This window comes from Penicillium hispanicum (genome assembly GCF_028827665.1).
Source record: "Penicillium hispanicum strain IBT 35686 chromosome Unknown utg000008l_segment0_segment0, whole genome shotgun sequence".
Taxonomy (NCBI): Eukaryota; Fungi; Ascomycota; class Eurotiomycetes; order Eurotiales; family Aspergillaceae; genus Penicillium; species Penicillium hispanicum.
In genome coordinates, this window is record NW_026623200.1 from 2,476,615 (window position 1) to 2,503,731 (window position 27,117).

A 27,117-nucleotide genomic window follows, 5' to 3' on the forward strand; every position below is an offset into this window, starting at 1 on the left:
GCAGCGCTAGAAACCCTGTTTCTTCTTTTTTTTTCTCCTCTTCCTCTCCTCTTATTCCATCCCTCCTTATTTGCGTTCCTTGCTTTTGTCAATTTGTTGTCGTTCTCTTCTTCCTTGCAAATGTCATTACCCTGGCTCTTTGGGCTCGGCTGGTCCTCTCCCCACCTCTTTCTTCTCCCCTTCCCCACACTCGACTTGTCGGCGATGATCTGCATGTTCCGTTTCTGAAGCAGACGGTTTTCTTTTCTGTACGAGGCTCGTAGTGAGATGTCGAGCACCGTAAGGAGTCCCTTGCTCGAACTGGTCATGTAAGAATGGCATTCTCTTATAGCACTTGATATACACATGAACACTGCTACCGACCATCCTTTCCCTCCCAACTTATTTCTTAAGGTTGCATGAAAATGAAGGTTCAAATCAACTCGATGCGTAGAAAAGGACAATTGACCAACCCATGCGTACATTCCCCACAGAAGAGATGATCCAAAGAATTCAAACCGCATTGTCCACCTGGGCAAATATAGGATTCGAGTCACAGTCACTCTGTAGAGATAACAGCGCGTGCTTGCCCAGCGAGGATCTCTGTATCGTTGGCAAATTGTCAATGTGTTCTTGCAAAATTCCTTTCATCATTTCTGTGTCCCATAGGAGGAGTGCATCAACCAAGACAGCTCTCAGAGCCTCGATGTCTTCTGTTTGAAGAAAGCGAAGTGCCAGGTCGACATCATCCCACCGTTGTTGCTGAGACAGGTGCTTCGAAGTAATTCGGCCGCGGGCGTATGTGAACTCCAGAGGTCGATTAAGCCTTGCCAAAATCGCTTTGATTCGAAAGAAGGGGCCCTTTTTGCCATCCTGCCACGGTTTCAGGGCTTTCCACACGAGTTCCAGGAGTTGCGTGTCACTGGCATCAGAGATGATCACCACTATCCAATGCAGCTGAATGAACTCTTCTGGGGAAAGCGCCTTGAGCGCTTGATCCCAAAGGCTGGCCTCTTCTGCCTTCCTGAATATCCGTGGCGTGCAAGTTCCAGCTGACACCCCAGGCGCAGAGCTTTGGAATGGTTTCGGATCTGTATCATCCATGCCAGAATCTGACAGGTCATCGCTGTTATCGTCCGCATCGTTGGGCTCATACGTATTGTCGCTGTCGCTGTCTGACTGGGACCAGTCTTCATTGATCCAGTTGGCCGACTGACTTTGACTATGGTAGTCATACCACAGCGTTTTCCTCGTCCTTGAACCGCCCGCTTTCATCGCATGTTCGATTGAGCCTGCTCTGTTTCTCCTTGGGGAGTTTCTTGCGGGATATGTGGGCTTGGAATGCGGGAACAATTTGAGCCTCACGTCTCTCCTTGGACATATTGGGACTCGAATAGGTATTTCCACCACCCGGGTTTTGGTTAGAGGCTTTTCGTTTGGTAAAGATTTTGGAGGTTCTGGTGGCAGCGAAGGGGTAGCTTCTGGTGGGCATGGGATTGCATTAGATATTTCACGTCCTTCAAAATTTTCAGGGGCGGAGTTGGCGAGCTTTTCTGAGAAATATATTCACGTTGTGGTGTATCCAGTTCCGCCGCGTCTGTAGATTGCAATCGGGTGATGCAGGCGGATATCTGGGGTTTGAGGATACGTGTTGCCCAGAATACCATGTTTGTTATGATGCGTTGAATCGATATTACGCCCCAGGCGAGGGTCAGGCTCGTTCTCCAGATGCAATCCGAATGCTATCGTCAATCAGTCAAGACAATGGAGTGGTGGCAATGTTTCAGTCACTTACCACTTGGGGCAATCCATCCTCCGCCTCCACCAAGTATGCAATCCAAGCTGAGATGGTTGGTCCGGTGCAGGTGAAAAACACCACTGGAGGCACCATATCTGTAGGCATTCCACATGTAGTGTATAGGTCTGCTAGTATATTAAGTGCTACTATAGCACTGTGAAGAGCTTCAAAGTGACAGGTTGTCGTGTGGGAATGCATTTCAACGATTGACCACGGAAAGCAGATTTGATCGCTAGGATCTAAGCCTTCTTCATCATCCCAGCTCCATTGAGATAGCCCAGCTCTTGGAGAGATCTGCAGACCTCGTGAACACAACTTTTCCAGAGAATCGAGGGAAAAGTTTGCAACGGGCTTGTGCTGTAAGAAACCCTGTGGAATCCTTGACAGATGTGTATTCGTGGTGATGGGAAACCCATAGGTCAAGTCTGGTTCCAACTGCGCGGCTTTTACCACATCAGGAAGGCCAGAAATATCTGCATCGAAAGCAATTTTATGTTTCCTAAAGATGACCTTTTTAGTAAATGCGTCACTAGGGGTGATGATTAGGGACAAAACATAGACAACACCGGGTTACCTTACAGGCAGAAATTATCGAGAACAAATCTGCAAGTTGCAAGAAATTAGAGAGAAGACAATTGGTGTAGGTTGCAGGTACCCTGCAGTGTGTGCCTCAACTCACTGTGGTCCAAATGTCTGGGGGCACACTTCTTCAAAGCTTCGAAAAATGTTGGACCTCAGAAATTGGTCCCATTTAGCCTGGGTTGCCTCGGATCCCAGCATTGAGGCCATCATGGCCAGCTTCTTGCTTCCACCAACTTGGCTGTCGATGGCGTTGTTGCCATAGGAAGGGTAGTAGGCCGATTCGGGGGGCCTGACACACAACTGAGGCAAGCCACCTGGACGTGTAGTCTCATACTCCTCTCCTTGCCACTGGAACGTTTCTCGCTGTGTTTCTGGCACGCACGCTTCGAAGTATAGAAGAGCCTCTCGGATGGTTTCAACTTGAGGAGCCAGAGTCCCTGTCGGAGAGATGTTGACCTCCTCTGGGTCAAAGGATGAGGCGAGATGTGGACAAGATGCCACTCCTTTGAGCTGCCCCATCTCAACCGACTGGCCTTGAGAGTGAGGAGAGTGAATGTTGTTGATCAGCGCGGTGTCAGTCTCAAGAAAGAACCTCCTGCGCGACGGACGTGTGGATACTCCAACAGCCAATCAAAGGCCTCGAAAGCCGTGTGGGATGAACGAGCAGTGATATGACAAGGAAATGTTGACCTTCACGGCTTTGCAAACCAATGACCCGATGGATCAATATACACAACACGGAGTTCTGCAATTGGAGTCATTGGAATGGCTAGTCTCAAAGGCAATTACGCTCTCGGCTGATGGAAATTGTAGTACCGTCCCCGTGCCAGAATTTCGCGCCCAAAGATCCGGGGGACACTTGGAAAATGATGTACAATATTACGGCTTCTCCGTCGGTCTGAGATTGACTCTTCAAGCACCACGGTGCATTTACGGCAGATGAGTTTTTCTTAGCCTGAACGAAATTATTTATGCAGGAGAGAGCAGAAAACCCCATATTAATCCCTGTCCTTGAAGCAAAGAGGCTAGCAAGCACAGTATAAATTATCATCGAAACAGACCATTCTGTTCCATAGATTGACAGCTGCTTCTGGTGTATGTAGTACAATTGAGAGGACATGAAGCTGTTCGAATTGGTATAGGCAGGGGGGGGGGCACCGGATCGGATTTACCCCGATTCCGAGCTGGCATTGACCCGAGGAAGCTCCAATCTTTCAGAACGCCAGTTCGACTTGCTTTCTGGGATCCTTAATCTTCCCATTGCCTGTTCTCAATCAATCGCAATGGCCGACTACGAGCGCCGGAGCCAGAGCTACCGCGGCGGCGGCGGCGGCCGCAAGCGCCGCTACAGAGGTGAGCGACACGCTCAAGCTTCGTCTGCAAGTTGCTGACAAGCCATCTTCCAGACGATGAGGACTATGATCGACGTCCTCAGAGGCGCAGATATGAAGAACCGCTGTTCGTCCAGGTTCGCCGGCAGCTGCTGACTATCGCGGAATCGGTACGACCTCGTCTCCGTTCCCTGGAGCGCGTTCTTTCCACACGACCATTCAATCTAGATACTGATGGGTTTCAATACCTAGGCTGCTCGGAGAGTTGAGGATGATATCTTGGGAATCGCGCGATCTGTGGCGGAGAATTATGACGACGAGGAGCTACGCGACACTTTTGTCAACATTTCCCTTGACCTGTACGAGATGTCACCCTTGCTACCTAGTCCCTTCTCCGAACACTTGCTGACCATCTGATCTAATTTAGTGTCTTGGAGCAACCCATGAAGATCCCCTTTGTCGCCGTAACAACTTTGGTCGCGCACAATCTCAAACCAGAACTGGGATCGGAGATGCTGAACAAGACGACCCAGGCCTTGCAAAATTACATTGATTCGGGATCATGGCGCTCAGTCAAGCTGCTCCTGCGCTTTATGGGTCTGCTGCAGCCTCTCTTCGAGGGCGACGGTATTTTTTCACTCTTGGAGGAGCTGTTTGCCCGCGCAGTCGATCTTCAAACGGCCTCATCGGAAGACGTAAGTGGGCTCTCATTTCATGGTGACAGTTTTGCCCTGACATGATGGAAACAGTTACTCGGCCTAGAACTTGTCAAAATTATTCTTTTTACCATTCCATACGTGATGTCATCCTCTGCGGCCGGCTTCGAAACGCAGGCTTCCGCCCTTCTGGAAAAAACCGATATCATCGCGTCCACGCCGCATGCGCTCGTTGATCTGGTGAACACTTTTAGTCTGGATGAGAACAAGTCGGCTGCTGGCCCCAGTGTGATCAGTCTACTCCAGGGCCAGCTCCAAGGCGAGGCCAACCGAGGCTGGGAACTACAATGCCTTCCCCGTCCGTGGAAGTACGTGCAGGAAGGAGAAGCTGATGAGCGAAGCCCTTTTGAGGTGGTAAACAAGGTCCCCTTCCCCGTGATCAATGTCCCGAGCCCCGTCCCGAACGGTGCTCGCCCTCTCTTCCCGGAAGTGTATCTTTCGGTATATGCCAACCAGGAGGTAGATACCGTGCCACCGCTCTCTGACATTACTTCATCGCTGTTGAGAGATGCTTTGGTAGACACCATCAACCTTCTCGACTTCAACCGGGTTGCGACCGCCAAGTACCTAATTGATGTCGACTGCTACTATACCCGCCACACCTTCGTCAAACGTGCAACGCCTTTTGACCGAATGCGCGATCTTGCCGGGGAAGGGCAGTCGTGGAAGCCGGAGGACGTTGCGGTAGATGCCGTATTCTCGCAGCTGTATCAACTACCTACGCCTGAGCACAAACTCGTGTATTATCATTCGGTTCTGACGGAATGCTGCAAGATTGCACCTGCCGCCATCGCCCCCAGCCTGGGCCGTGCGATCCGTTTCTTGTATAACAGCCTGGAGACTATGGATCTGGAGCTGAGCAATCGGTTCTTGGATTGGTTTGCCCATCATCTGAGCAACTTTGGCTTCACATGGAAATGGAGCGAGTGGTAGGTGACCTATGTTTCGCGTCATCTAATGTGGTAAATTCTGACCAGTCTCAGGATTGACGATCTCGAGTTACCTGCCGTCCACCCCAAAATGGCATTTATCCTTGGCGCTTTGGATAAAGAAATTCGACTTAGTTTCGCACAGCGCATCAAGGGTACTCTCCCAGAGCCCTACCTGCCCTTGATCACGGAGGGTAAAGAGAAAGATACGCCTGAATTTAAATATCTTTCTGAGAGTAAGTGAACGTCCCCGACAACTTTGTGTCACGACCATTACTAATCGCCTGCTACAGTGACCCCGTACTCGAAGGAAGGACAGGAAATCATGCAGCTTATCCGGAAGAAGGCAGGTGACGACGAAATTCAGCCGGTGGTCGTGACCATTGAGGAGCAGGCCCAAGGCATGGGAGTCGAGGACCCCAGAGTTCCCTCAACAGACGCCTTCGTGACTTCGATCTGCTATGTGGGGTCAAAGTCACTCTCGCACGTCCTGTCCTGCATCGAACGGAATAAGGATCGACTGCTGGCCATCGGACCTGCATCCCAACAAGCCCGGTGCCAGATCATCACCTCCGTGATGGAATACTGGGTGGACCAGCCCGGAATTGCCATCAACATTATTGATAAGCTGCTTAACTACACCATCCTCACCCCCATGTCCGTCCTCGAATGGGCCTTGTCCGAGTGGATGGCTGCCGGGACCGTCCTCGCCAAGCCCTACGTCTTTGAAATGATCTCCGCTACCATCGGCAAGGTCACTAACCGCATGCGCCAGATCGTCGCGGCTCGCACTCAGCCCAGCCTATACGAGCCGCAGCTCAGCGTCTTGGACGAGACACTAGCCCGTGAACGCATTGACATGCAAGCCCTCTTCAAGTTCATCGAGGACTCTATTGTCTCTGTTGCATCTGGCAGCAATGATGGGTTGATGGAGCGCGGCGACGGCAGCGGTGATCTACCGGAAGATGCTATCATTCGCCAATGGGGCCGCCGCTGGCTCCGTGTCTTCCGGAGGAAGGCCGCTGTGGAGGAAGCGTTCATCAATGACGCTTTGGTCAACGCCACTCCAGTTGGAACCCTCGCACCGCCTGCGCCTGCGCAGGAAGAGGCCGCCGGTGCGACGACCGCCACAGATGGCGATGTGAACATCATAAATGCCGATGGGCAATAAATGATAGAGGCTGTGCTTCTGGACGAAGTTTCCATATTGAGTGTTTCTGCTGCTGATCTTTGCATTCCTTCTTTTTTCCTTTTCGAATCCTGTGTCACGGCATGAATTCTCTCTGGGTGTCGTGGGGGCGAAGATCAAGATCTTCTGTCCTACACACCGGACTGTACACTACCGAATCTTCTGGCATTTGTGCCCTTCGCAGATCAATGCACGCAAAAAGAGAGAGAAAAAAAAAGAAACCGATTGAAAGAAGCAAAATCAAATTCTTAGTCATGCTCACGCCCTTGTCCCACTAGTTCTGCAAAGCTCATATCATCGAGATGCACATGTATACCGCAGGCTTCATTCCTGTCAATTAAATCCGTGCTTTTTCATCTCGTGCATTGCGTGTACTATATAGACATTGCTGTCAAAAGGGGGCAAGAGGGCTGCACTGTAGCCGCTGAGATCTACGGAAACAAAGAAAAGACAAGTATATGAAAAGAAACAAAGCACCAGTTCTCCCGAGAGACCGCCCACTTTTTCTTTTCGTTGAAATTTTGGTACAATCCCATTGCTGGAGTCCCCAAGCCAGCTAGAATACAGAGCGAGGCAAAGGAAAGAACAAAGAAAAAAGGGGAATACTCATAACCTCATGTACATCTTGACAAAAAGTAAATGGACGACCAGATGGAAACAGCAGAGTGAAGGAGATCAATACAAAAACTTCAAAACATGTGAAAAAGCATGCCTGAACACATGGGTATGATAGCCAGGGCTTCACCATTGAAATCAAATGAGAATGCGGTCACCTCGATAAACCGCCTGTATACCTCTATCCCATGGGAACTGTCTTCATGGCCCTCGTCGATCTATATAATAAGGCGAGGGATCGTCACCGTCACTGCTGGACCCGCCCGTGTACACAGAAAGGCTATCGGCATAGCTACCCCGGCGAATCTGAGCTGAGTCCTCCTCTGACTCTAGGGACGGCATCCGATTCATGGGATCACCTGCCGCTCCTGAAGACCGTTTGGTCATTGAGATCCTTCGGTCCTTGCCTCGGCCTTTGATGCCTTTGTTGCTATTCTTGTATAAACGGGCAAAGTACTCCCAAAGCTCTCGGTCTTGTGGGTTAACGGGCCCATGATCACCTATTTGAGAGAAGCGTATTGTTAATGAACGAAGGGTTGCTGCGTGGAATTTGTTCTGGTGGGACTAGACCGTAAGGTGGTTATTATTAGATGATAAGGCCAAGAATGGATTTGTGGTTGCCATGGACTCTCGTCCTTACCTTCAGATTGCCCAGTTGGGTGAATTTCTTCCCGCACTCATCAAGCAAGCAAGTAAATGGCTTGTTGTGTAGATGAGTGGTCTTGTGGGCACGAACATTGCCGCGTTGAGCGAATCGTTTGTGACAGATGTCACAGGAGTACGGCTTCTCACCCGTATGACGGCGCTCGTGAGTCTAGGCTGTGTGAGCTCGGCTCGACCTAGTCGCATGGGAGGGATTCAAATCGTTCTCACCTTCAGGTTGCCTAGCTGAGAGAATCGCTGCCCACATGAAGGCTCCTTGCAGATCTAGCCCGCTATCAGTGACTGTTTCCAAGCACTCTGTGTCGAATTTAGGTACTTACAAAAGGTTTGTCCCCCGTGTGTGCACGCATGTGGATATCTAAATGCGTCTTCTGCGCGAAGCTCTTACCGCAATTAGGCAGTGTGCATGTATACTTGCGCTTCTTGCCAGAGCGAGATAGCTGCCCTTCGTTGGTCAACAAGCAGCGTGGTGGGGACATCGGGTGGCTTAGATAGCCTGGCGAGGCGAGGTGCTGAAAGGGAGGCAGTGACTGCTGCATGGGTGGCGAGCCTGGTTTGGCTTGTATGGCCTTCATGAGGACATCCACTTCGGTCGAAAACTCGATGTCAGAGCCCTGTTTCTTCTCTCGAAATCCAGATCCTGCCAGACCCCCTGAGGGCGTGCGGGCACCATCTTTCTTGCTCACTTGACTGATGGCATTCTTCGCCGGTCGAATTTCAGGCAAAGATTGCAGGGGCTGTTCCCCTGTCAGGCGCACTGGGGAGCTCGTCGAAGGCTGGCTAGCCACAAAGTACGGTCCGTATGGATGCGAGGGCTGACTTAGGGAGCCAAAGCTATACGGGCCAGACGTTGGGGTCTGGTAGGGCAGCGAGTATGGCGCAGTAGTCGGGTGCGCGTAGTAGGGAAACATGGGCGAGTCTATAGCCCGCCGGTGGGCAAAGGCACCCACAGCATGACCAGGGAACTCGTAAGACACCGGCTCGGCGGTCTCCATCTTTCTTGTCTCCTCTTCTTTGGCGTCAAGGTTTGCCTTGTTGCTTTGTATCCCGAGATGCCCGCGCCGGTACTTTCTCCCCGCGCCTATCTTTTGTTTTCTGCCGGTTCTTCTGGAACCTTTTTTTTGCCCTTTGTCTTGCTTGGCTCTTCCTCGAGTGTCAAAGAATATTTGGGTTTCGTCCGAGGAACGAGTTGCTTTTGGGAGGGCAACACGAATTGTAGGAATAGACAAACAGACCGGCCGGAGTGGAATCGGTGCTAGGGCCAGGGGCCGATCTATATAGGTGGAAAACGAGGGAACGAGAAGCACCTGCAGGTGATGCCCTGAAGATATGATTGACGACTAGTGGTGATCACCCGGCGCCATTGACTAGGGCTTGTATGACATTCGCATGGACAAGAGTGTAGTTTGAGGCTGGACGTGCATGGGCGATCAGGGATGAGGCGACCTGAAAACCGCATCGTGGACGCATCATTTCTGACACTGTACCACGGCGGGGGGTGCCAAAGGCCTCCCCCGGCACTAGCGGCATTTTTGGAAAGGAAATGGAGTAAGAAAGAGGGGGTGAAGGGAATCTCGGTGAGAGTTGCACAAGAATACTCACAGCCGCGACTGGCGACCTGAATCTCTCGAGGGTGAGGAAAGCGAGAGGGAGGGTGGAGTCTCGGAGAGCGAGAACACGAGCTGCGTGATCCTCCCTCCAGTCTGCTTTCTCCTCTCGTTTCTTCCCTCTCTCACACCCCTCTCTCTCTCTCTCTCTCTCTCTCTCTCTCTCTGCTTCCTCTGCGCTCGATGTTTCTTGCCTCCATTTCTTGCCTGCCTCACCTGTCTTCTCTACACGTTCCTTCAACCCCGACAAAGCAAAAAAGAAATTCCCATTGCATCCTCGAGGGCGGGCCGGGCCTTCGGGCTTTCGAAGTGGACCAAGGATCTGCAGTCGCCAGGTCGAGTAAGCCGATGCTCATTGGGACAGCGCTGGATGCGCCCGCCCGATAGTCGCCAATAGCGTCCGATCTCCGTCCAGCGAATATCCCAGCTAGCCGCCTATGGCCCTGGAAATTCCCAGCGTGATCCCGATCGGTTTCAGCTCCCAGATCCTGGCCCGGCGATCATCGCCGACTGAGCCCGTGGGAAAGCCTTGTGGGACGCGACCATAGCAAACCATCACATCTCACCCCTGCGTGTCTTGCGCCCCAAGAGTTCCTGCAGGGGGAAATCGGAGTTCACGAACTCCTGCCTGGATGGGTTTGAAAAGGTTCCGTTCGACCTGTGCCAGTTTCTCCCAGTGGCCCTTTGGGTGCGTGCCCAATGGGCTGGTCCCAGCTTTTCCCCCATACTGATCGCCCCGAAAGTCGACAGCTCACGCTCCTGTCCCACCCCACGCCCACGCCTACATCCACACCCACGTCCACGTCGGCGGGAGACTGCCCGAGGCTCTGTGGCGATTCGGACGGACAGGGGTGGCTTTGCTGGGTCCGTTATGCCTTCCCCCCCTTTGCTCCCCGATGCTACTTTGGGAGTCCGCAGTATATTTTTTTGTATATGGACATTTGCATTTTGTTTGCGAGTGCGTTACGTCAAGAAACAAAATTGAGAAATGGGAAGATGAACCGACACACTCGGGGAAAAAAAAACAGAAAAGAAGAGAAACAGGGAATGGGGAAGTAAAGAAAAGAAAAAGAGAAGCCCAACCCGGCTGCGCAAGAATCCAAGCAAAGAGAAAGAAAAAGTCACGTTGCGCCAAGGCATCCCCGATACCTTTTACCGTCCAGTGTACGTCGAGTACCTAGAAGAGAGATCAGCTTGTTTGAGACCAATATTCGAAAAGGAGACAGATGGCTCACCTCCAGATCCGTGCACGCATGTCCCCACTGCCGGTTGCGAACAGATTGCCGGTCGGGGCGGGAGCGACCGAGATGACTGTCCGCGGAGATTTAAAGGATTAGACAGGCAAAAAGGTAATCAGATACCCAGCGTCGGAGACTCACCGGAGTTTTTGTGGCCCTGAAGCATCATCTGAGCATTACCAGTGACCGGATCCCAGAACTGCACCCCGCGGTCCTTCGAACCACTCATCACCCACTGGCCATCGGGTGTCAGGCACACACTGAGCACAAAGTCCTGGTACGAGAAAAGAAGGTTAGAATCGGTGGATGGCCCAACGGCGGAGAGCTCCGGCCTGCTGCGGGTGGGGAGGAGTTGGTATCAACGAACCTTGTGGCCCTCAAAAGTCCGAACGCATTTGCCGCCCTTGACGCCGCTGTGTGGGTGCATGCCCCGCGGAACAGTGAGCTCCCACAGCTTGATAGTCTTATCAAGACTACCACTGACCAGGTCGCGGCCATTGGGCGCAAAGGCAACTGAGTACACGCTATCCTTGTGTCCGTCGGGGTTCTCCAGTCGCTCCACTAGATATCCAGTCGTAGTGTCCCACACACGAACGCTCTTGTCCAAAGAACCGGCCGCGACGTAGTGACCATCTGGCGACATAGCCACAGTGGTGACACCATCCTCAATACTTAGGGTGTAGACCAGCTTGCCATCGAGAATGTCCCAGAGGCGCACAGTCTTGTCGCCGCTGCCCGAGGCAATGTAGCGGCCGTTTCCGGCAAAGTCCAAGGAGTAAATGTCCTGCTCGTGGCCGGTGAAGATGTTCTTGATGGTGCGTGACGCAATATCCCAAACCTAGATACCGTGTCATGAAATCGTCAGTCTCGTTCCATGTCTTCCTCGCCCGCCCCTTTTTTTGTGGCGAGGAAATAGACCCAGGGCCTAGCTTACCCGAATTTGCTTGTCCTCCGCACCGGTCGCTAGATACTTTCCATCCGGACTGAAGCAGACACTTCGGATGTACAGATCGCCGTCCTTGTCAACATTCTCATCTTGCAGCGTCGCCACATTCTGGCCAGTGTTGACATCAAAGATCTGCGCAGAGCGGTTGCAGCCTGTTGCAAGATACTTGCCGTCGCGGCTAAAGCGCACACAGCAAACCACGCTGTCGTGGCTGAGGTGATGCACCAGTTCGACATCCAGCACACGCTGTACCTCTGGGTTAAACACAGCATACCAATCGGTGCCCTCACGCTTCTGCGATGAGGGAAGATCATCGGGGTTCCAGTTTGCCAGCATGTTACCCGGCCGCTCGGTGCGGACTAGACCTTGGCTAGTCGGGGGTGTGGGACGGGGGATCTGAGGTGAGGCTCGAGGATCAGGATACGCGATATGTGTCTGCTGGGGAGTGGCCGGGCCGGGTGCAGCACGCCGTCCCTTGCCCGGGCCAGGAGATGCGGTGGGTGGCGGCGGAGGACCACCATAGCCTATGGAGAAGCAAGACCGCGGGTTAGCGACTCGGCAACGACTCATAACGCACTCAAACATACCGGTCACAGCAGCACCAGGCGGATATCCTCCAAAAGAGCTCTGCAGGGGCTGCGGCGCACCAGACTGGGCGACCGAGGCAGGCTGTTGAAGGGTCTGCTGGACAGGCTGCTGATCCTGGGGAGGGGGAGGGGCAAGACCGGGACCACTACCTCCTTGGTTGGCCATGATACCACTGAACAGGTTGCTAGGCCCGTGGCCCACTTGGGGCGGTTGGGCTTGGGGACCCGTATGCGCCGTAGGTGCGATGTGGGGGACAGTTTGGACGCCACGCGACTCGAGCTCATGTCGCAACATTCGGATCTCAGTTTCGTAGCTACAGGAAGCAGGAAGTGTCAGCCACAGCTATTGCCAACCGATGGCCCAATAAGGCGGGGTTAGCGACACACTCTTGCTTCATCTTGACCTGGGTCTGCTCCAGCTGATACACCTTCTGGCGGATCATCTCCATTTCCTGGAGCTGCCCGGTAACTGCATGATCTGTCAGTTAGAGAACAATTCAGCGAATTTCGTGACCCATGAGTCGCCCAGCCAGAGAAAGACTGACGGCACTACACTTGGAAGGACAGGCTCCAGGATGCCATTGCGAGGAGTCATCGGAAAGGGAATGGGCGAAATGCTGGGGCCAGGTACACATACACTGATGCTCGAATTCACCCGTGCTCCGAGACTGGCTCTCAAACTCCTGGCGCAGTTGGTCCAGCAACTCCGTCAGGCGGTTGTTGGGAGCGGGTACCATCCCGCGATGAGCGTTATACATTGCGATCGGATTGTTCCAATTGAGCTGTCAAGGGATCTGTAAAGGGGGATTGCGCGATGAATGACTTCTGGCAGGCGACGACAGATCAGCGACAGCTCGCGACAACGGATCGCAGCTGAAACAGGGACTCAGATGACAGCCGATCACTGGGGCGGCAATGCTGCTTGGTGAGAGACACCAGGCAGCGAGCCACGGCAATGATGGAACCGGATGGGAGAGAGGAAGAGAAGGAGACGTGAAAACGTAGTGGGTGGTGGGTTGGTAACGGTTGGGTTAAAGAGGCAGAGGGGGGTTGAAGAGGCTGGTTGAGGGTGGAATTGGCGGCTACTGCCGTTGGCGCGAGAAGCGAGGGAATAGGCGAGAAGCGCCGGACTTGGGAACCAAGGAGGAGGGAGCAGTGGATTCTAGCTTCGGTCGGGAAGGAAAACGGGTGGAAAGCGGTAGAAAAGAGCTGGGAAGCTAAAGAGAAATTAGGCCGAGCCTATACCCAAGACACTTACCAATTTTTGCCGCGAAAAAAAAAGGCGCTTTAAAGGAAGAAGATTTAAGGTGTCGTGTTGAAGTGGTCGTTCGTTGGCTGGGGGTTCCAGAGTCCAGATCGTCTGGCGAAAAGAGCTTTCTTTACCCGGCACCGCGTTGGGACTTGGATATACCTAGATGACATAGGAAGCCTCAGCAGTTCTCAGTACGGAGGCAGTTGATGCCTTTACATACCTTGACACCTTGATGCCTTGTTGCCCGGTATATATGGCCATCTCTTTCACAACCAAGGGAAACCGGGATAGACGGACTCCTATACTATGTACATACATGTATCTGTACTTCGGGAAATAAGAATACTGTAATTAGACTCGGGGAGTATCCCGATCTAGGTCCCCAGGCCAAAACTCTCTCCATCCCTACATGGTTGATAGTCATTCCCAACTGTTATGCGTTCGGCTTATTAAGAGTGGCATCGCAACGGCTGTGCCCGTTCCGCGCTGGTGTGATGCAGGCAGAATTTCATTTTATTTGTTCACCCTCTAGCTTTCCCCTTCCGCCCACTTCATCACCTCTTTCAACACCCACCCCCCTTTCTTCCTCCCCCGATCCTTCCGTAAGTGCCTCGCCATGGATATCATCCTCGAGCTGTGGGACACCTTCATTGGTGATCGCCTCTACTCTATGCTACTCCCTACGTCGCTATCCTCGGCGGTCTCCTTTCCAGCCTTCGTGAATGCGGCCAACAGCTCCCTCGCCCTCTTCGGTGCATCTGAACCCTTCATATACGAACCGGCCACTCAGTTGATTCATCTGGAACCCTCCAAATATGCCTACCTCAGCGCCTGGCCGAGGAATAATATCTACCGTCAATTCACCAGCTTTTTCCTCATCACCTGGTATGCGCCACGCTCCGCGACTTTTACTGCTTCGCGACTTTTACTGACGCGCATGGGCCAGGATCTTCGGTCTTCTCGTTTACTTCTTGGTTGCAACCCTTTCTTATATTTTCATTTGGGACAAGACGACTTTCAACCATCCCAAGTTCCTGAAGAACCAGATTCCCCTCGAAATAAAGCAGGCTATGAGTGCTATGCCCCCAATGGCTCTGTTGACCGCACCATTTTTCGTCCTAGAGGTTCGGGGCTACGCCAAACTTTACGACAGCGTCGCCGATGAGCCCTTCCCATACTACAGCATCCTACAGTTTCCCCTGTTCATCTGCTTCACCGATTTCTTCATCTACTGGATCCATCGTGGTCTGCATCACCCACGCATCTACAAGACCCTACACAAGCCGCATCACAAGTGGATCATGCCGAGTCCCTATGCCTCTCACGCCTTTCACCCCCTGGATGGCTGGTCCCAGAGTGTACCATACCATGTCTTCCCATTCATTTTTCCCCTGCAGAAATTGGCCTACGTCTTCCTCTTCGCCTTCATCAATCTCTGGACGGTCTTCATCCATGACGGAGAGTATGTCTCCAACAGTCCCGTTGTGAACGGTGCTGCCTGCCACACCATGCATCATCTCTACTTCAACTACAACTACGGCCAGTTCACCACTCTGTGGGACCGCCTGGGTGGCAGTTACCGCAAGCCCAATGAGGAGCTTTTCCGACGGGAGACCAAGATGGGTGAACAGGAGTGGCAGCGCCAGTCCAAGGAGATGGAGGCAATCCTCAAGAGTGTGGAGGGTGAAGACGACCGCAAGTACTCGGCAGGCCAAAAGAAGAACCTATGAAAAGTGAGAGAGCCCACGAATATCTCACCTTGCGTGCATCGGGTCTCTATCCTCCGGTTTTCTGGTGTATTGGCTTCATTTCCCTACCTTCACATTGGCCTTTAAACACATCCGCAAGAGTTGCCTCCTTGTTTCAAGTACATTAATTGTGCACTTGCACAACCCTCTTATTTGTTTAATACCTCCAAAAGAGGAACCCGGCTGCCACTCTTTACGGTCTGCCTACTTTCTGTACATATCTTGACCATGGCGATTAGAACGCACTCTGATGACATCGAGACGGCATTTCTGTTATAACAAAACATCCAAAATACTTCGAATGTCACTCTCTGCTGACGGATAATTCACAACTTCCTAGCAGTATTCCTTGGTCAGGCAGAAAGCTGTTTATATACAGATTGCTGCAATGTCGGAGTGACTCTTTTAGTCGGATAGGCTGGCTGCCTGTTTCTGCCACGGTATCGGTGCACCGCATCCTCTGCATGTCATCGGAAATTGTAAACGTAAATATCTAACATGGTTTGGCATTCGTTCGGTTTGGAAAACCTCAACTGCTTCCCACGAGCGGAACTTTCTGTGGGTATGGTGCTCCATCTCTCTTTTTCTGGACGCTGATCAGCAACCTTCTCCCTTGGGGAGTGAGATCAGAAATGTATATTATATGGCTTTATTTCGTTGGACACGATGTCCCAAAAAGTTTTTCATTGTTTATTTATTACAGAGAAACTGAGTATGATATGTGACTGGCCCTGTACCATTCCGGAGTACATAAAGCTATTGATGCCTTGGAACGACATGCAGGTTCTCTCAGCTACCCACCTGATTCCAAGAGCTACCCGTAGCTTGATGGTTGGTTCTTCACTGCAGCAAGTTCTGATACCCTCGGTCCCTCACTTCGTAGAAGGAGAGTAATAGCTTGAGCAGTGAGGATTCCAAGTCATGCTTTCCCTGGGTATTCGGCTCTGGCGTGATTCTCTGCTGTCAGAAAATCTCGTTAAATAGATCCGGGGTCCACTATTTGCGCCGGTTCAGTATGGTTCTATCCGTGCGATACCACAGACTACGTATCCTCCTCTATTGCTAATTCCTAGATGGATTCTTGGGCCCTTGTGGTGTCAATAGCACCACTTCATAGGCGCATAAACCCCTTCGCCAGATGGGCTTTACTGGCGTGAAGAACTGTATTGATTCGCTATTCTATCATCACCACAGTTTACACTGACGTCGAGTGCTCCTTGGAGCCTGGAACTCCTCTTGATACTACAGTATGTGGGGGAACATTTCCCGGGCAGCATTTCTAAGCAACACTAACACTTGCTGGCTTGTGTTAGCATTTAATGCCCATCTAGTCATCTTCATCTTCAGGGCTATTCTCGTCAACACAACTCTGGGCATCGGCGAGAGATCGGAGAAGTCTGATCTTACATGGATATAATTGACGGACGGTGGGTCGACATGTCTTCCGGGTTTCTCATCGATATCACAGCCGTACGCGCTGAATACAAACGATTGCATCGGCCCACGAATGCCAATATACCCTTCTAGGGACGTATCATTGCAAGATGCAGACCAGTTCTGGTGGGTTAATGGGCATCTCGGTGACTAAAATTGATAATGATCCGAAACTGTAAGGCAAAATATCCAATTTCAATTACAGCAAACCCCCGTTAAGTTCGAATGACCCGGGCTGGCAAAAGGATCCGACTTAAAGAATATTTGGACTTGGGGGAGTTTCTTGGTAAAGATTAGTATTATAGGATGCATGTTATATCTACATATCGCATAATCTATACGGGCTTCATCCTGATACAGGGGTTCCAAGGAATTTTTGCGGCAGGCATATCAGGTAAAAGCACTCAATACCCTTCCCCAACAGCTATTTATAGTCATGTAGCTACCTATGTGATATCTTTGAGAAATCAATATTCGACTTCCGAAGTAGAGAGGTTCGAGGGATTTTGCCAGTCTTGGCGCTCTAAACTATGGTATTCTATAACTAGATTAATTCTGTTTTGGAAAATAGTTCGATCTACTGAGGTTTCGAAATTGAGGGGGTATAAACTAACAAGGGATCACTGTATCGCCACGAAGCCGGTATATAATGTAGTAAGTGTCGCCATAAAACCACTATTCTCGTACACTCTTTAATGCATAATAGAACTTGGTAACTCTTGATGACTTTCTTTGTAGTCCCCCGAGACTGATCAGGCTTCAGTCCAATGTCTCATTGTATATTTGAATAGCTCACGCGCTGATTATGAGAAACAAAATCAGTCTGTCGTGGATATTTCCAACTTCTCTTATATATACCTTCGAATAATCACACATCTTGATCCATCGTGAGGGTGGAAGCCATTGGTTGCCAAATCATATTCCGAACTGGGCCATATCTCCGCCGCAAATCCATCCCTGGAAGCCATGGTATTATACATCTCAATCACCCGTCTAGCTTGCATGAGATCCCCACATTCCAATACGGTGATCTTGGCCCGTGTCCAGAGCGAGAGGTTGAGAATACGATGAAAGAAGATGTCTTCCGGCCTGCCGACGAGTGGCAAGAGATGAGAAGTAGGGGGGACCAGTGCGTGGCGAGGCTCAAAAAGTCGAACACTTCGTGCCGTGGTCCCGTTTCGAAACTCCGAGTCGGAAATATATGGGGGGTTGGAGATCAGCAAGTCACACTCAGAAGTTCCGCGGGATGTTTCATCAAATCTTTTATCTGTCGACAAAGTCTGAGAGATAATCTGTTCAACTTCTCCCTGTCTGAGGATATCGGCTCCGTGGAATTGGACCTCAGTCGATGCCCGGCGACCCAACAGGCCACACTGTCTGTTGTGGTTGACATTCTTTTGCGCTAGCCTTAGTGCGGTAGCGCTTTTATCAACTCCTAGGATACGTAATCGCTCAAAGTGCGGAGCAAGAAGAGAATGGAGAAGCAGCGCTATGCAACCCGTGCCGGTGCAGAGATCAAGTATTCGTAGAGACTTGGCCTGGCGCGGAGGTTTGGGTTCCTCTATGCGGACCGGAGCTAATTGGCGAGCTAATCTGGCTGCCTGGTATGTATACGATTCTGTCTCGGGCCTGGGAAATCTCTGTCAGGTATTGTGATTGGGTTGGGCGCCACAAATATCGAACCTTGGGATTAACACACCCCGTCGGCAGAGGATCTCCAGGTCACCAAACGGTTGATCACCAATGATGTACTGAAGGGGCATGCCTTGAGACCGTTGGTGGCACATGAACCTAAGACGCGTCCTCCACCCTAGCGTTGATCCCGCGGGCAGTTGAGAACGCGAGTGGCTGTCACGCAGCGCGTGTTCGCGGAGCCACCGTAGTTCATTCCGAGCCGAGCCGAGCGTACGACATTCCTTGAGTATCAAAGGCAGGAGAGGGTCTTCCCGGTAGGCTTCGATGAGCAGAGCGGTCGGAAGTCGAGGCATGACGGCGGAGGGTGAAATCGCGTTGCGAGGTGGACAATGCAGACGCGGCGGCGATCACCCGAAGCCGCCACGCGATGGTCCGGGGCGAATGAATCCACGAATGGATGCATAGAGATCGACGTGATGTCTTACTCAAGATAGCTCGGTACTTAGGCAGTGCACTCCAAGAACCTAGATGGTCCATGACATCCATACCATATATTGTCGCAAATACAGCACTTCGTTTCTGATCCCAATCTGCTTCTCTTTTCAGGTAGTTCTTTGTTTTGAAAGTCATAACACATGATAGACTATATACAGACACCAGATACCATAAATGAGCAGGTATCTCCCATCCAAACTCCGGATATAGAACAGAATATGCAAGTATCTCAAAAATAGCCCACAAAAAAAAAACGATGCAGGTGTATCAACCACCGCTCACAGCGCCAGCAGAGCTCCAGCGCCGGCCAGACTGAGAGCCAGATGCTTAGGCAGGCCAGTCACCCGGGAGGCAGCCGCCTTCCCCGTGGACGCGGTAGGGCTGATGAGCACAGTGCCACCACTTGGTCCACCAATGCGGGCCGCCGAGCCACCGGCGTTCACGGTGGTCACTGGGTTGGCAACCGCAGTGGCCCCCGGCACCGCATTGTCGCCTGTCCCAATTTCCAGGATGTCGTTGGCAGAGGAGTTGAAGTTAGTATTTGCTAGCGAGATTTCATTGTTGGCCAGGTCGTATACCACATATGCACTGCGTAGGAAAGTATCACCCAGGACGGCGGTGCCGCTCCCAGCCGGGACAATTCCAAAGACACACGCGGGATCTCCATTCTGATAATTCATACCGCCTGAGTCCAACACCAGCTCGTTAATGCTGACATGGATGGTCGGTGATGAGAATGTGTAGGATATGTTGATGTTTTTCTCCGCTATGCTGCAAGGCACGTACCCTACTCCCTCTGACTCCTCATAGGTGACGTCCAGATCATTGAAAATGTCCTCGGTGATTGCATCCGGAAGATAGGTGAGGGAACTTCCCGAATCGAGCAGCACGGCTGCTGGAAGCGAACCAGACGAGTAGTTCTTGCTTTCGGACGACGAGGAGAGGGCAACCGCAGTAAGCGCGATGATAAACTCCGCGTAGACCCCATCCACTTTCTGAATGGGCAGCGTTTCCAATGAGCCGTGGTACTTGGCGGAATTCACTCCGCCGAATAGGACTGAACCTGTGTTTGCATCCAGGTCGTTCAACCACAGACTATAGGCACTTGACTGGATCAATCCTTTATTCACCATCGCCTTGGGTAGATTGCTGTAGGTTTCGCCCCCATCATCAAGGACAACTTCGTTTGTGGTGTATCCAATGCCTAGCACACCCTCTATGCTCCCCGGTAAGTTAGCCAACTCAAACATCAGTTGTCACCGAGAGCTTCCTAGGCCACGCGCGAGACTTACGCGAGACCTACGTACCTTCAGAGCTCGATTCATAGCCCACTCCAAACTGGAAGTTCTTGATGGTGGCATTTCCAATATGAAGAGTATCTGTAACATAGTCACCAGCCGCACCCGACGAGTCGGCGTAGGTGATGTTGAAATCGGAGGAAACGAAGGAGTATGTCGAGGACGCGCTGGAGTCGTAAGAGCCAGACGAGCTACAGTGGTCGCCCCGGGACGAACAGAGAGTAGAGTTGGGCGCATTGCACCACAGATCACTGCTGCCGGTGTCCAAGACTAGACGCAGGCTCTGCTCGGGCGTGCCCAGTGTGACATTGCAATAATAAAGAGTTTCCTAAGGAGGGTCTGAGTAAGCCACCGTCCGACGTCCACGGGTTCCTTGGAAGGTTGAACACCAGAGGGATCGACCGGAAACATACCTCATTGTCCACCGCTTGGCTCACCACAGTCTTGTCGCGCTTTCGTCTTGTGCGATCTCGAGCCACTGGGTCTGAAACATCTTTGCGATGGATATCAAAGTTGACGACAGCTGGGTTGTCTCTTTTCTGGAGCGTCAGACCGCCTACCACAGGCAGGGCCAGCGTGGTCAACAGAAGCAGAGAACACTTCATGACCGTCCTTTTCTTTTCCCTTCTTCTCCCCTTCTCCTTTTCCCCCACAAGCGTCCTCTCCGGAATGTAAAGGATCAGCGGGTTGGGTTTCTTAGTTATGATGTGTTCTGACTCGGGGGGGGACGAGCTAAGAGCCCGCAATAAAACTGGACTGATCGAGTGGTTATGAATTGAGGAGATAGATATAGCGGTATCAGGGTGAATTGAAAGACGACAAAAAAAAAAAGGAAAAGAGATCGAGAGAAGAAAACGGGGTTGATTATTCAGAGTCTCGGTAGCCGGCGGCTGGTGTCGTGGATGTGGAGACTTGGAGCAGCGCAGGAAAGCTTTACCTTCTGCCTACATACAGGAAGAAAAGCCGGGATCGAATTCTTGCCTGGGCGAATCATTTGTAGAAAAGAGCACCCTTGACATTGGTTGATCAGAAGTAAGTACTGGGCCCCGGGTAAGGCGCTGACGCCGACAGCCCCACACCTCTTCTCTCTCCCTCCCTCTCTCTCTCCTCTCCAGCAGTCGTCACCGTCACCGACCGCACGATGCTGATACAACACCGAGAGACCATGACCCCCTACTCGCCTGGTTGCCCGATGTGTATGGACCAGGTTCATCAAGATACACTCTCACACTCGTGCCGAGGGAGTGAACGCGAGAACATGGTACGTATGCAACGTACGTGGTTGGATGTTGCAGCGCTGATGACGCGGATAGGTGACGCTCCACCCGCACCAGGCTGTTTCCGGATTAGTCGCATCTGGCGCCATCAGACCTGATGATTCGACGAGTTGTCGGGGGAGCAGATGAAGACTCAATTTCTCGCTAGTTCCCTGCCGGATCAACCGGGCGGATGATTAGTGTCCCAAGCCAAGCTTCGAGTCGGCTTGGCACTTTCCCCTCCTTGTACTTCATCATTATCATCCATGTGCACATGCACCCATCCAAGTATACAGTACATGTACATCTGTACATACGTCTGTACCTGGGGATGGAGATGGCTACCGTCGATGTCTAGATAGACCCATCTACATAATCCATCTCTATCCGCGCCCAGCTCTCTACTGTATCTCGGGATGGACCGAACGTGTCAGGACGAGGTGTGGCGAACACCGATGTCTAGGATTCTCATCCTCCACGGCGATCGGAAGGTTCCCATTGCCTCTATCTCATATAGTTCCATGGTTGCACCACTTCTCCACGCTTCTGTGGAGGCAAGTGAAACTACCCATGGATACATTGACGACCAAGGCACAATCAGGCGTACATGTGAGAAAACCATCTGAAATCCGTCTACCTGTGCTTCCACTTCCGATCTTTCTTTTGTCATCCGTCGTGTTCTATTTTCCTTGCTTCAGTGCCCACCTCAACAATGGTACTGCAAAGGTTGCCAGCAATTGCCTGCGTGGTGCCGAATATTCGTGTCGGTCCAACGTCATAGTCGGGGAATCATGCGGACAACCTCCACGCCGTCCGGTATGCACAGGACCTCCTACTGTACTTCACATCTCCTTGCTGTTCCAATCGAACAAAATAAGACAGAACCTGAGAGCTCGACCACCAAACATAATAAAATAATATACACAAGTGCGAGTACACCGCCCCGCCTAGGACGTCATCATTTCTCACAGGCCCATGGCATCACGAACTTGGTACATGGTCAAGCTCGCGTTGGCCTGGGCGGCTTCGGCTCCCGACTGGGCAACCGATTCGAGATAACCACCCGGTTCGTCCATGAGTTGGATATATCGCTCCCGGATCCCCTGCAGGTGGTGGGTGATGCGCGCTGCAACGTGCTCCTTCAATGATCGGAGGCTTGCAGAATGAAACTCCTCCGCGATTTCAGTACAGGTCTGCTCCTCCAAATGACTTAGGATCTCGATCAGATTGGACACACCAGGCCGGCGTTCTGGGTCGTACGTGATCATTGGCTCCGAGTCGGTCAGGGCTACTTTCACCTTTTTTCGAATGTCGGCTGGTGAGTCGGTCAAAAGGATTCTTGACCGTTCATCCACATGAGACTTGGACATTTTGGAGGTCGGCTCCTTGAGAGACATCACTCGTTTTGCCGGAGCTGCACCTAGTTAGCCAGCTGCGCATGCTGTGTATCACTAGTGAAGCCAAATTCAGTCTTACAGATCGCTGCTTCGGGAATAGGGAAGACGGGCCCATAAACGTGGTTGAAGCTATTGGCAATATTTCTTGAAAACTCGAGATGTTGCCTTTGGTCTTCGCCTACGGGGACATGAGTAGCCCTGAAAATGATTAACGAACCTGTCCGTCATTCTGAAAGGAGACTGTACCTGTGAACGAGTATGTCGGCTGCCTGAAGCACAGGGTAGGAGAATAGACCAAGCCGCAGCTGCGCTCGAGCTTCCGAGTGCTCCAGAGTCGTATCTTCCGGCAGTTGGAGCTTGCTCTAGATGGACAGTTGTCAATTGTCGACATCCCTGGTCTCTCTTATACAATAAGGCCTGGCGCAGGGTACCTTCCACTGGGTCATCCGGGAGAGATATCCCATTGAAGCGACCGTGCTCAAAATCCACATCAGTTCTGTATGCGATGGTACCTAAAAGGTGTCAACATGGCACGCTTGCAAATCCTTCGAGCAGACGGCGGCGTTACTAACAGCAGATTGGTAGAAAATCGTCGATCGCTTGGGATCTAAGCCCACGGCAAGCAATGTGGCAAACGCCTCGGTCCTCCACCTCTTCAGTTGGACTGCATCTTGAGGCACTGTCAAAGCGTGGAGATCCACGATAGAAAATAATAGTTTGGTCTTAGGCGTCGCGTCATCCTGTAGTTTCACCCACTGGCGAAGGGCTCCTAGATAGTTTCCCAAATGCGGAACCCCAGTTGGTTGAATGCCAGAAAAAATAATAGGTTCCTGGGTTGGTGTGGTTGAGCTGATTGATCGCTGGCATCTGGATGGCCCAGCCGATAGACCCTGACGGATGCCGGAAAACTGCCTGCCCACAGACCGAACTGGAGCACTTCCATGGCGGTAAATGATAGCAGACATCTCGGAAAGAGAAAACCTGCACCGAGAGTGTTGCCGAAGGACAATCAGCCAAGCCCAAGCACGAATCCCTTCTTTTTATCACTCCCGCATCTCCGCCGCGCACGCGGAACACCACCAAGTCACGTGAGCGTATAAAGGGCATAAATTCTCGATTCTTTTCACGAGCTGACCAACAGGGAATAAACAAAAGAGTAGGTAGGTAGGTGGAGCTATGAAGTGTTTATTTTGGAGAATATGCCAATAATAGAGAGGCAAAAATCCCATTCATCCCGAGATTTAAATATGATAAAAGGTAGAATACACAAGGGCTGACAACGATCAAAATGCCGAAGATGACGATAGTACAAAATTATGACAACCAGATTTCCCTCGAAAAATGCAGAGCTCATGTGACAATATGACACAGGCAGATGAACCTAGAGATTCCTACGTTCGGCAAAACGGTCATTATCCAAGAGATCAAACATATCGCGCTTGGCCGAGTTATCCTGCCGCTGGCCAAACCGTGCGAGGTGCGGACCGAGAGTCTTTTTGATATCAGGAAGAGATGCATCCATCGATTTGCCAGCATCTGCCATCCGGTTATTAGCACACTGCTCCAACGATTGATTGGCTTTGCCTACCGAGACTATCATGCTCCCAGACGTTGGCCTTCATGCCGACACCATAGAAGGCATGTTTTCGAAGAAAGGCGAGCCATGCTTGCACGGCCTGCGCGTTACCATCCTTGATCTGGATCAAGCGTCGGAGGGTGATCCGCTCAAAGTTTTCCTGGCTCTTCTTATGAACGAAATTGCTTCGCGGGACGGTCCAACGCTCGACGATGCGCGGGAGGGGCACGGGGCCGGAAACAGGAAGGTTGAGATAGTAGGCTGCACGGGTGGCGAAATCGGCGAAGAACTCGACATTCTGGACACTGTAGGATCGCAGCTGGAGATCGCAGACGGGGAGACCATACTCCGCCTTCCTCCGAAGTGGTCGCAGATAAATGGCTTGCACGCTTCGTGGCAGCCGAGTATTCTCGCCGAGAGATGCCAGACGGTCCGACCTAATGCAAATTGAGCGCTTCCATGCTTAACGTCTTCCCATCGTTCCCTGGTTGATGTGCTGGACTAACCATTCTTTGACACTCGACTCGGACGATTGATCGGCGACCGTTGACCTAAATCAGACGCATTTGATTCAGTTTTTCCGTACAATCAAAAAATTTGACCGTGTATTGCTTGAGATCTCTTCTTACGAGGTCACAGAAGCCGGTGCTGCATCATGGTCGGATGCTGTCTCCTGCCTCGGATATGGAGGTTGACTTTGGGATGATAAACTGCGAATCGACACCGGCACCTATTCCACACCGTCAGTATGCCAAGATCCTTCAATTCCAAGCACCACACGTACATTCAAGCGCTTTCCAGCTCCGACGAAGGAGCGCACTGTGCTTGCGAACATAGTCGATTGGGGTGGGAGACTCGTTGGTGCGGGTTTTTTTTGGGCGGTTGCAAATGCGAGCTGACCGCCTTGGCCTGGTGCTCCATGGCGCTGGTGGCCCAGTGCCATGGAGCACCACGGTTTAGCAATCGCCCAATGCCAATCTGAGACACTGAGCCTAGCGATTCTGGGCAAGTCTCCCTAGTTTACAGGAAACTGGGCGACAATGGCGAGATCTATTTGGCTGGCTGCTGGCAACAAAATGCAAGTCTGCGGTTTGCCCGGTCACCGGGCTACATGATCTACAAACCAACGATTCACCGAGTCCATGGAACTATCCATAGGTCATGCCTATCATAGGTTTCACCAGGCCAGACGTAGTCAAAGAATAACACGGTGGGCCTCTTGGACGGCCTCCCAGTCCCTACGTACAGTCCACCGAGTCTTCGAAACTGGTCAACAGTTCTGCACCCTCGGAGTTTGGTATTCTGTTGCCCCCGCACGCTAACCAATAGGCCCGCCCGAGACTCGTATCAGAATATTCTTGGAATCCACTTCTCCCTCACCTCTGGCTTCTACAGGTTCGTCTCTGGATATTCAACTTCCCAGAGAAGCCCAGCAACTATGACTCAAAGCGTTATTTCGCCCTTCGAGCGGGCCAAAGAAGCAGTCTCGTTTCTCAAGAATCGCCTACCCGAAAGCTTGCAACATCCACAAGTCGCCATTGTGTGTGGCTCCGGATTGAATGAGTTGGTCCACACTGTCCAGGCAGAACCCAAGGCGGAATATGACTACGAGTCTATCCCTCACTTCCCTCGTCTGACAGGTAAGCCCGCTCGCCGTGAAACATGGCGAGGTAGAGCGACTAACCGCCAAAGTGGCTGGGCATGCCGGAAAGCTAGTATTCGGGCTCCTAGGTCAGAAGATTCCTGCAGTCTTGATGGTTGGACGTGCGCAGTGAGTCTGACTGGTCACCATGTGTGAAATTCTGGGACTCATGCACGAGAGTACAGCTACTATGAGGGTCATGCCATGGAGCAAGTTACGTTCCCTGTCCGCGTATTCAAGCAACTGGGGGTCGAATCCATCGTGTGTGAGTCTTGAGAGAACTATGGACTGTGTAACGGGCACAGACGACTGATGATTGAAAATGACTGGCAGTGACGAATGCGGCTGGAGGGCTGAACCCCGAATATAGAGTGGGAGATATTGTCATGTTAAACGATGTGAAAGCCCCTTGACCAGTTCCGCGATTGTGACCGCTCACGGTTTTCAGCATATCTTTCTGGCCGGCCTGGCAGGATGTCATCCGCTCAGAGGACCAAATGCAGATGAATTTGGCGTCCGTTTCCCACCCCTGTCGGACGCCTACGACCTAAATCTCCGTCGTCATGTCCATCAGGCATGGAAGGAAGTCATCGATGCTCAGAGCGTCCGGCAACTACACGAGGGAGTCTATGCTTTTGTTGGAGGTCCCACGTAAGTAGAAGATCTGCTTGGTGTGCACTTGTTCCAGGTTGCTGACAACGCGGAGCTACGAAACACGTGCCGAGAGCCGCATGCTGCGAATGTTGGGGGCCGACGTTGTAGGAATGTCAACCATTCCGGAAATTGTGGTCGCCAGACATTGCGGCCTTCGAGTGTTGGCCTTGAGCTTGGTCACGAACAATGCAGTATTGGCTGCAGTTCCGAGAGGGGACGAGGACCTATTGCAAGGCAAAGCCGCTGGTGAGCTCAGTGCAATGATCGAGGAAGGCAAGGCAGGACACGAAGAAGTTCTCGAGGCAGGTCGCAGCGCAGCTCTGGATATGCAGGTATGGTACGCCGCGTCAAAAGTCCTTGACGCCAGATACTGACCCGATGACAGAAACTGGTGGTGCAAGCCTTGATGAATGTCTTTGGTCACAACTAAGATTGCGAGCAAAACTGTTCGGCCATCGACGCAACGGCTCGCTTGCAAGACTGGAAGCATCGAGATATGACTGCAAGGTGCAAGAAATCACTGAACAGCCAACCTTAACGTGTCGGGACA

At 51.8% G+C, this 27,117-nt stretch overlaps 10 protein-coding genes across 10 annotated transcripts; 3 read left to right on the top strand and 7 right to left on the bottom strand.

The window, feature by feature from the left end:
- Positions 1-492: 492 nt before the first annotated feature.
- On the bottom strand, positions 493-1,254 carry N7459_009772 (uncharacterized protein; the record flags this gene model as incomplete). Its single annotated transcript, XM_056948940.1, has 1 exon — positions 493-1,254. One exon carries the CDS (start codon positions 1,252-1,254, stop codon positions 493-495), a length of 762 nt encoding a protein of 253 aa, XP_056796165.1.
- Positions 1,255-2,452: 1,198 nt separating this feature from the next.
- On the bottom strand, positions 2,453-2,878 carry N7459_009773 (uncharacterized protein; the record flags this gene model as incomplete). The annotated part of the gene is made up of 1 exon (XM_056948941.1): positions 2,453-2,878. The coding sequence occupies one exon, from the start codon at positions 2,876-2,878 to the stop codon at positions 2,453-2,455; it is 426 nt and encodes a 141-aa protein (XP_056796166.1).
- Positions 2,879-3,642: 764 nt separating this feature from the next.
- On the top strand, positions 3,643-6,506 carry N7459_009774 (NCBP1 family protein; the record flags this gene model as incomplete). The annotated part of the gene is made up of 7 exons (XM_056948942.1): positions 3,643-3,712; positions 3,766-3,860; positions 3,943-4,049; positions 4,118-4,385; positions 4,440-5,335; positions 5,390-5,571; positions 5,629-6,506. 7 exons carry the CDS (start codon positions 3,643-3,645, stop codon positions 6,504-6,506), a joined length of 2,496 nt encoding a protein of 831 aa, XP_056796167.1.
- Positions 6,507-7,340: 834 nt separating this feature from the next.
- N7459_009775 (C2H2-type zinc finger protein) lies at positions 7,341-8,797 on the bottom strand (the record flags this gene model as incomplete). Its single annotated transcript, XM_056948943.1, has 4 exons — positions 7,341-7,703; positions 7,780-7,953; positions 8,013-8,066; positions 8,123-8,797. 4 exons carry the CDS (start codon positions 8,795-8,797, stop codon positions 7,341-7,343), a joined length of 1,266 nt encoding a protein of 421 aa, XP_056796168.1.
- Positions 8,798-10,561: 1,764 nt separating this feature from the next.
- rcoA (uncharacterized protein) lies at positions 10,562-12,938 on the bottom strand (the record flags this gene model as incomplete). The annotated part of the gene is made up of 8 exons (XM_056948944.1): positions 10,562-10,586; positions 10,645-10,720; positions 10,789-10,921; positions 11,015-11,485; positions 11,582-12,117; positions 12,181-12,494; positions 12,568-12,649; positions 12,818-12,938. The coding sequence occupies 8 exons, from the start codon at positions 12,936-12,938 to the stop codon at positions 10,562-10,564; spliced, it is 1,758 nt and encodes a 585-aa protein (XP_056796169.1).
- A 1,110-nt stretch (positions 12,939-14,048) lies between these two features.
- On the top strand, positions 14,049-15,162 carry N7459_009777 (sterol desaturase family protein; the record flags this gene model as incomplete). Its single annotated transcript, XM_056948945.1, has 2 exons — positions 14,049-14,317; positions 14,379-15,162. The coding sequence occupies 2 exons, from the start codon at positions 14,049-14,051 to the stop codon at positions 15,160-15,162; spliced, it is 1,053 nt and encodes a 350-aa protein (XP_056796170.1).
- A 2,300-nt stretch (positions 15,163-17,462) lies between these two features.
- N7459_009778 (N5-glutamine methyltransferase family protein) lies at positions 17,463-18,602 on the bottom strand (the record flags this gene model as incomplete). The annotated part of the gene is made up of 2 exons (XM_056948946.1): positions 17,463-18,243; positions 18,298-18,602. 2 exons carry the CDS (start codon positions 18,600-18,602, stop codon positions 17,463-17,465), a joined length of 1,086 nt encoding a protein of 361 aa, XP_056796171.1.
- Positions 18,603-19,022: 420 nt separating this feature from the next.
- On the bottom strand, positions 19,023-20,647 carry N7459_009779 (pepsin-like aspartic protease; the record flags this gene model as incomplete). The annotated part of the gene is made up of 3 exons (XM_056948947.1): positions 19,023-19,960; positions 20,052-20,370; positions 20,456-20,647. 3 exons carry the CDS (start codon positions 20,645-20,647, stop codon positions 19,023-19,025), a joined length of 1,449 nt encoding a protein of 482 aa, XP_056796172.1.
- Positions 20,648-22,263: 1,616 nt separating this feature from the next.
- N7459_009780 (uncharacterized protein) lies at positions 22,264-25,106 on the bottom strand (the record flags this gene model as incomplete). Its single annotated transcript, XM_056948948.1, has 10 exons — positions 22,264-22,712; positions 22,775-22,893; positions 22,942-23,057; positions 23,127-23,207; positions 23,268-23,464; positions 24,091-24,231; positions 24,284-24,708; positions 24,778-24,822; positions 24,901-25,001; positions 25,056-25,106. 10 exons carry the CDS (start codon positions 25,104-25,106, stop codon positions 22,264-22,266), a joined length of 1,725 nt encoding a protein of 574 aa, XP_056796173.1.
- A 603-nt stretch (positions 25,107-25,709) lies between these two features.
- Positions 25,710-26,997, top strand: N7459_009781 (purine-nucleoside phosphorylase; the record flags this gene model as incomplete). Its single annotated transcript, XM_056948949.1, has 7 exons — positions 25,710-25,911; positions 25,964-26,042; positions 26,099-26,178; positions 26,247-26,311; positions 26,362-26,564; positions 26,620-26,899; positions 26,953-26,997. 7 exons carry the CDS (start codon positions 25,710-25,712, stop codon positions 26,995-26,997), a joined length of 954 nt encoding a protein of 317 aa, XP_056796174.1.
- Positions 26,998-27,117: the final 120 nt, after the last annotated feature.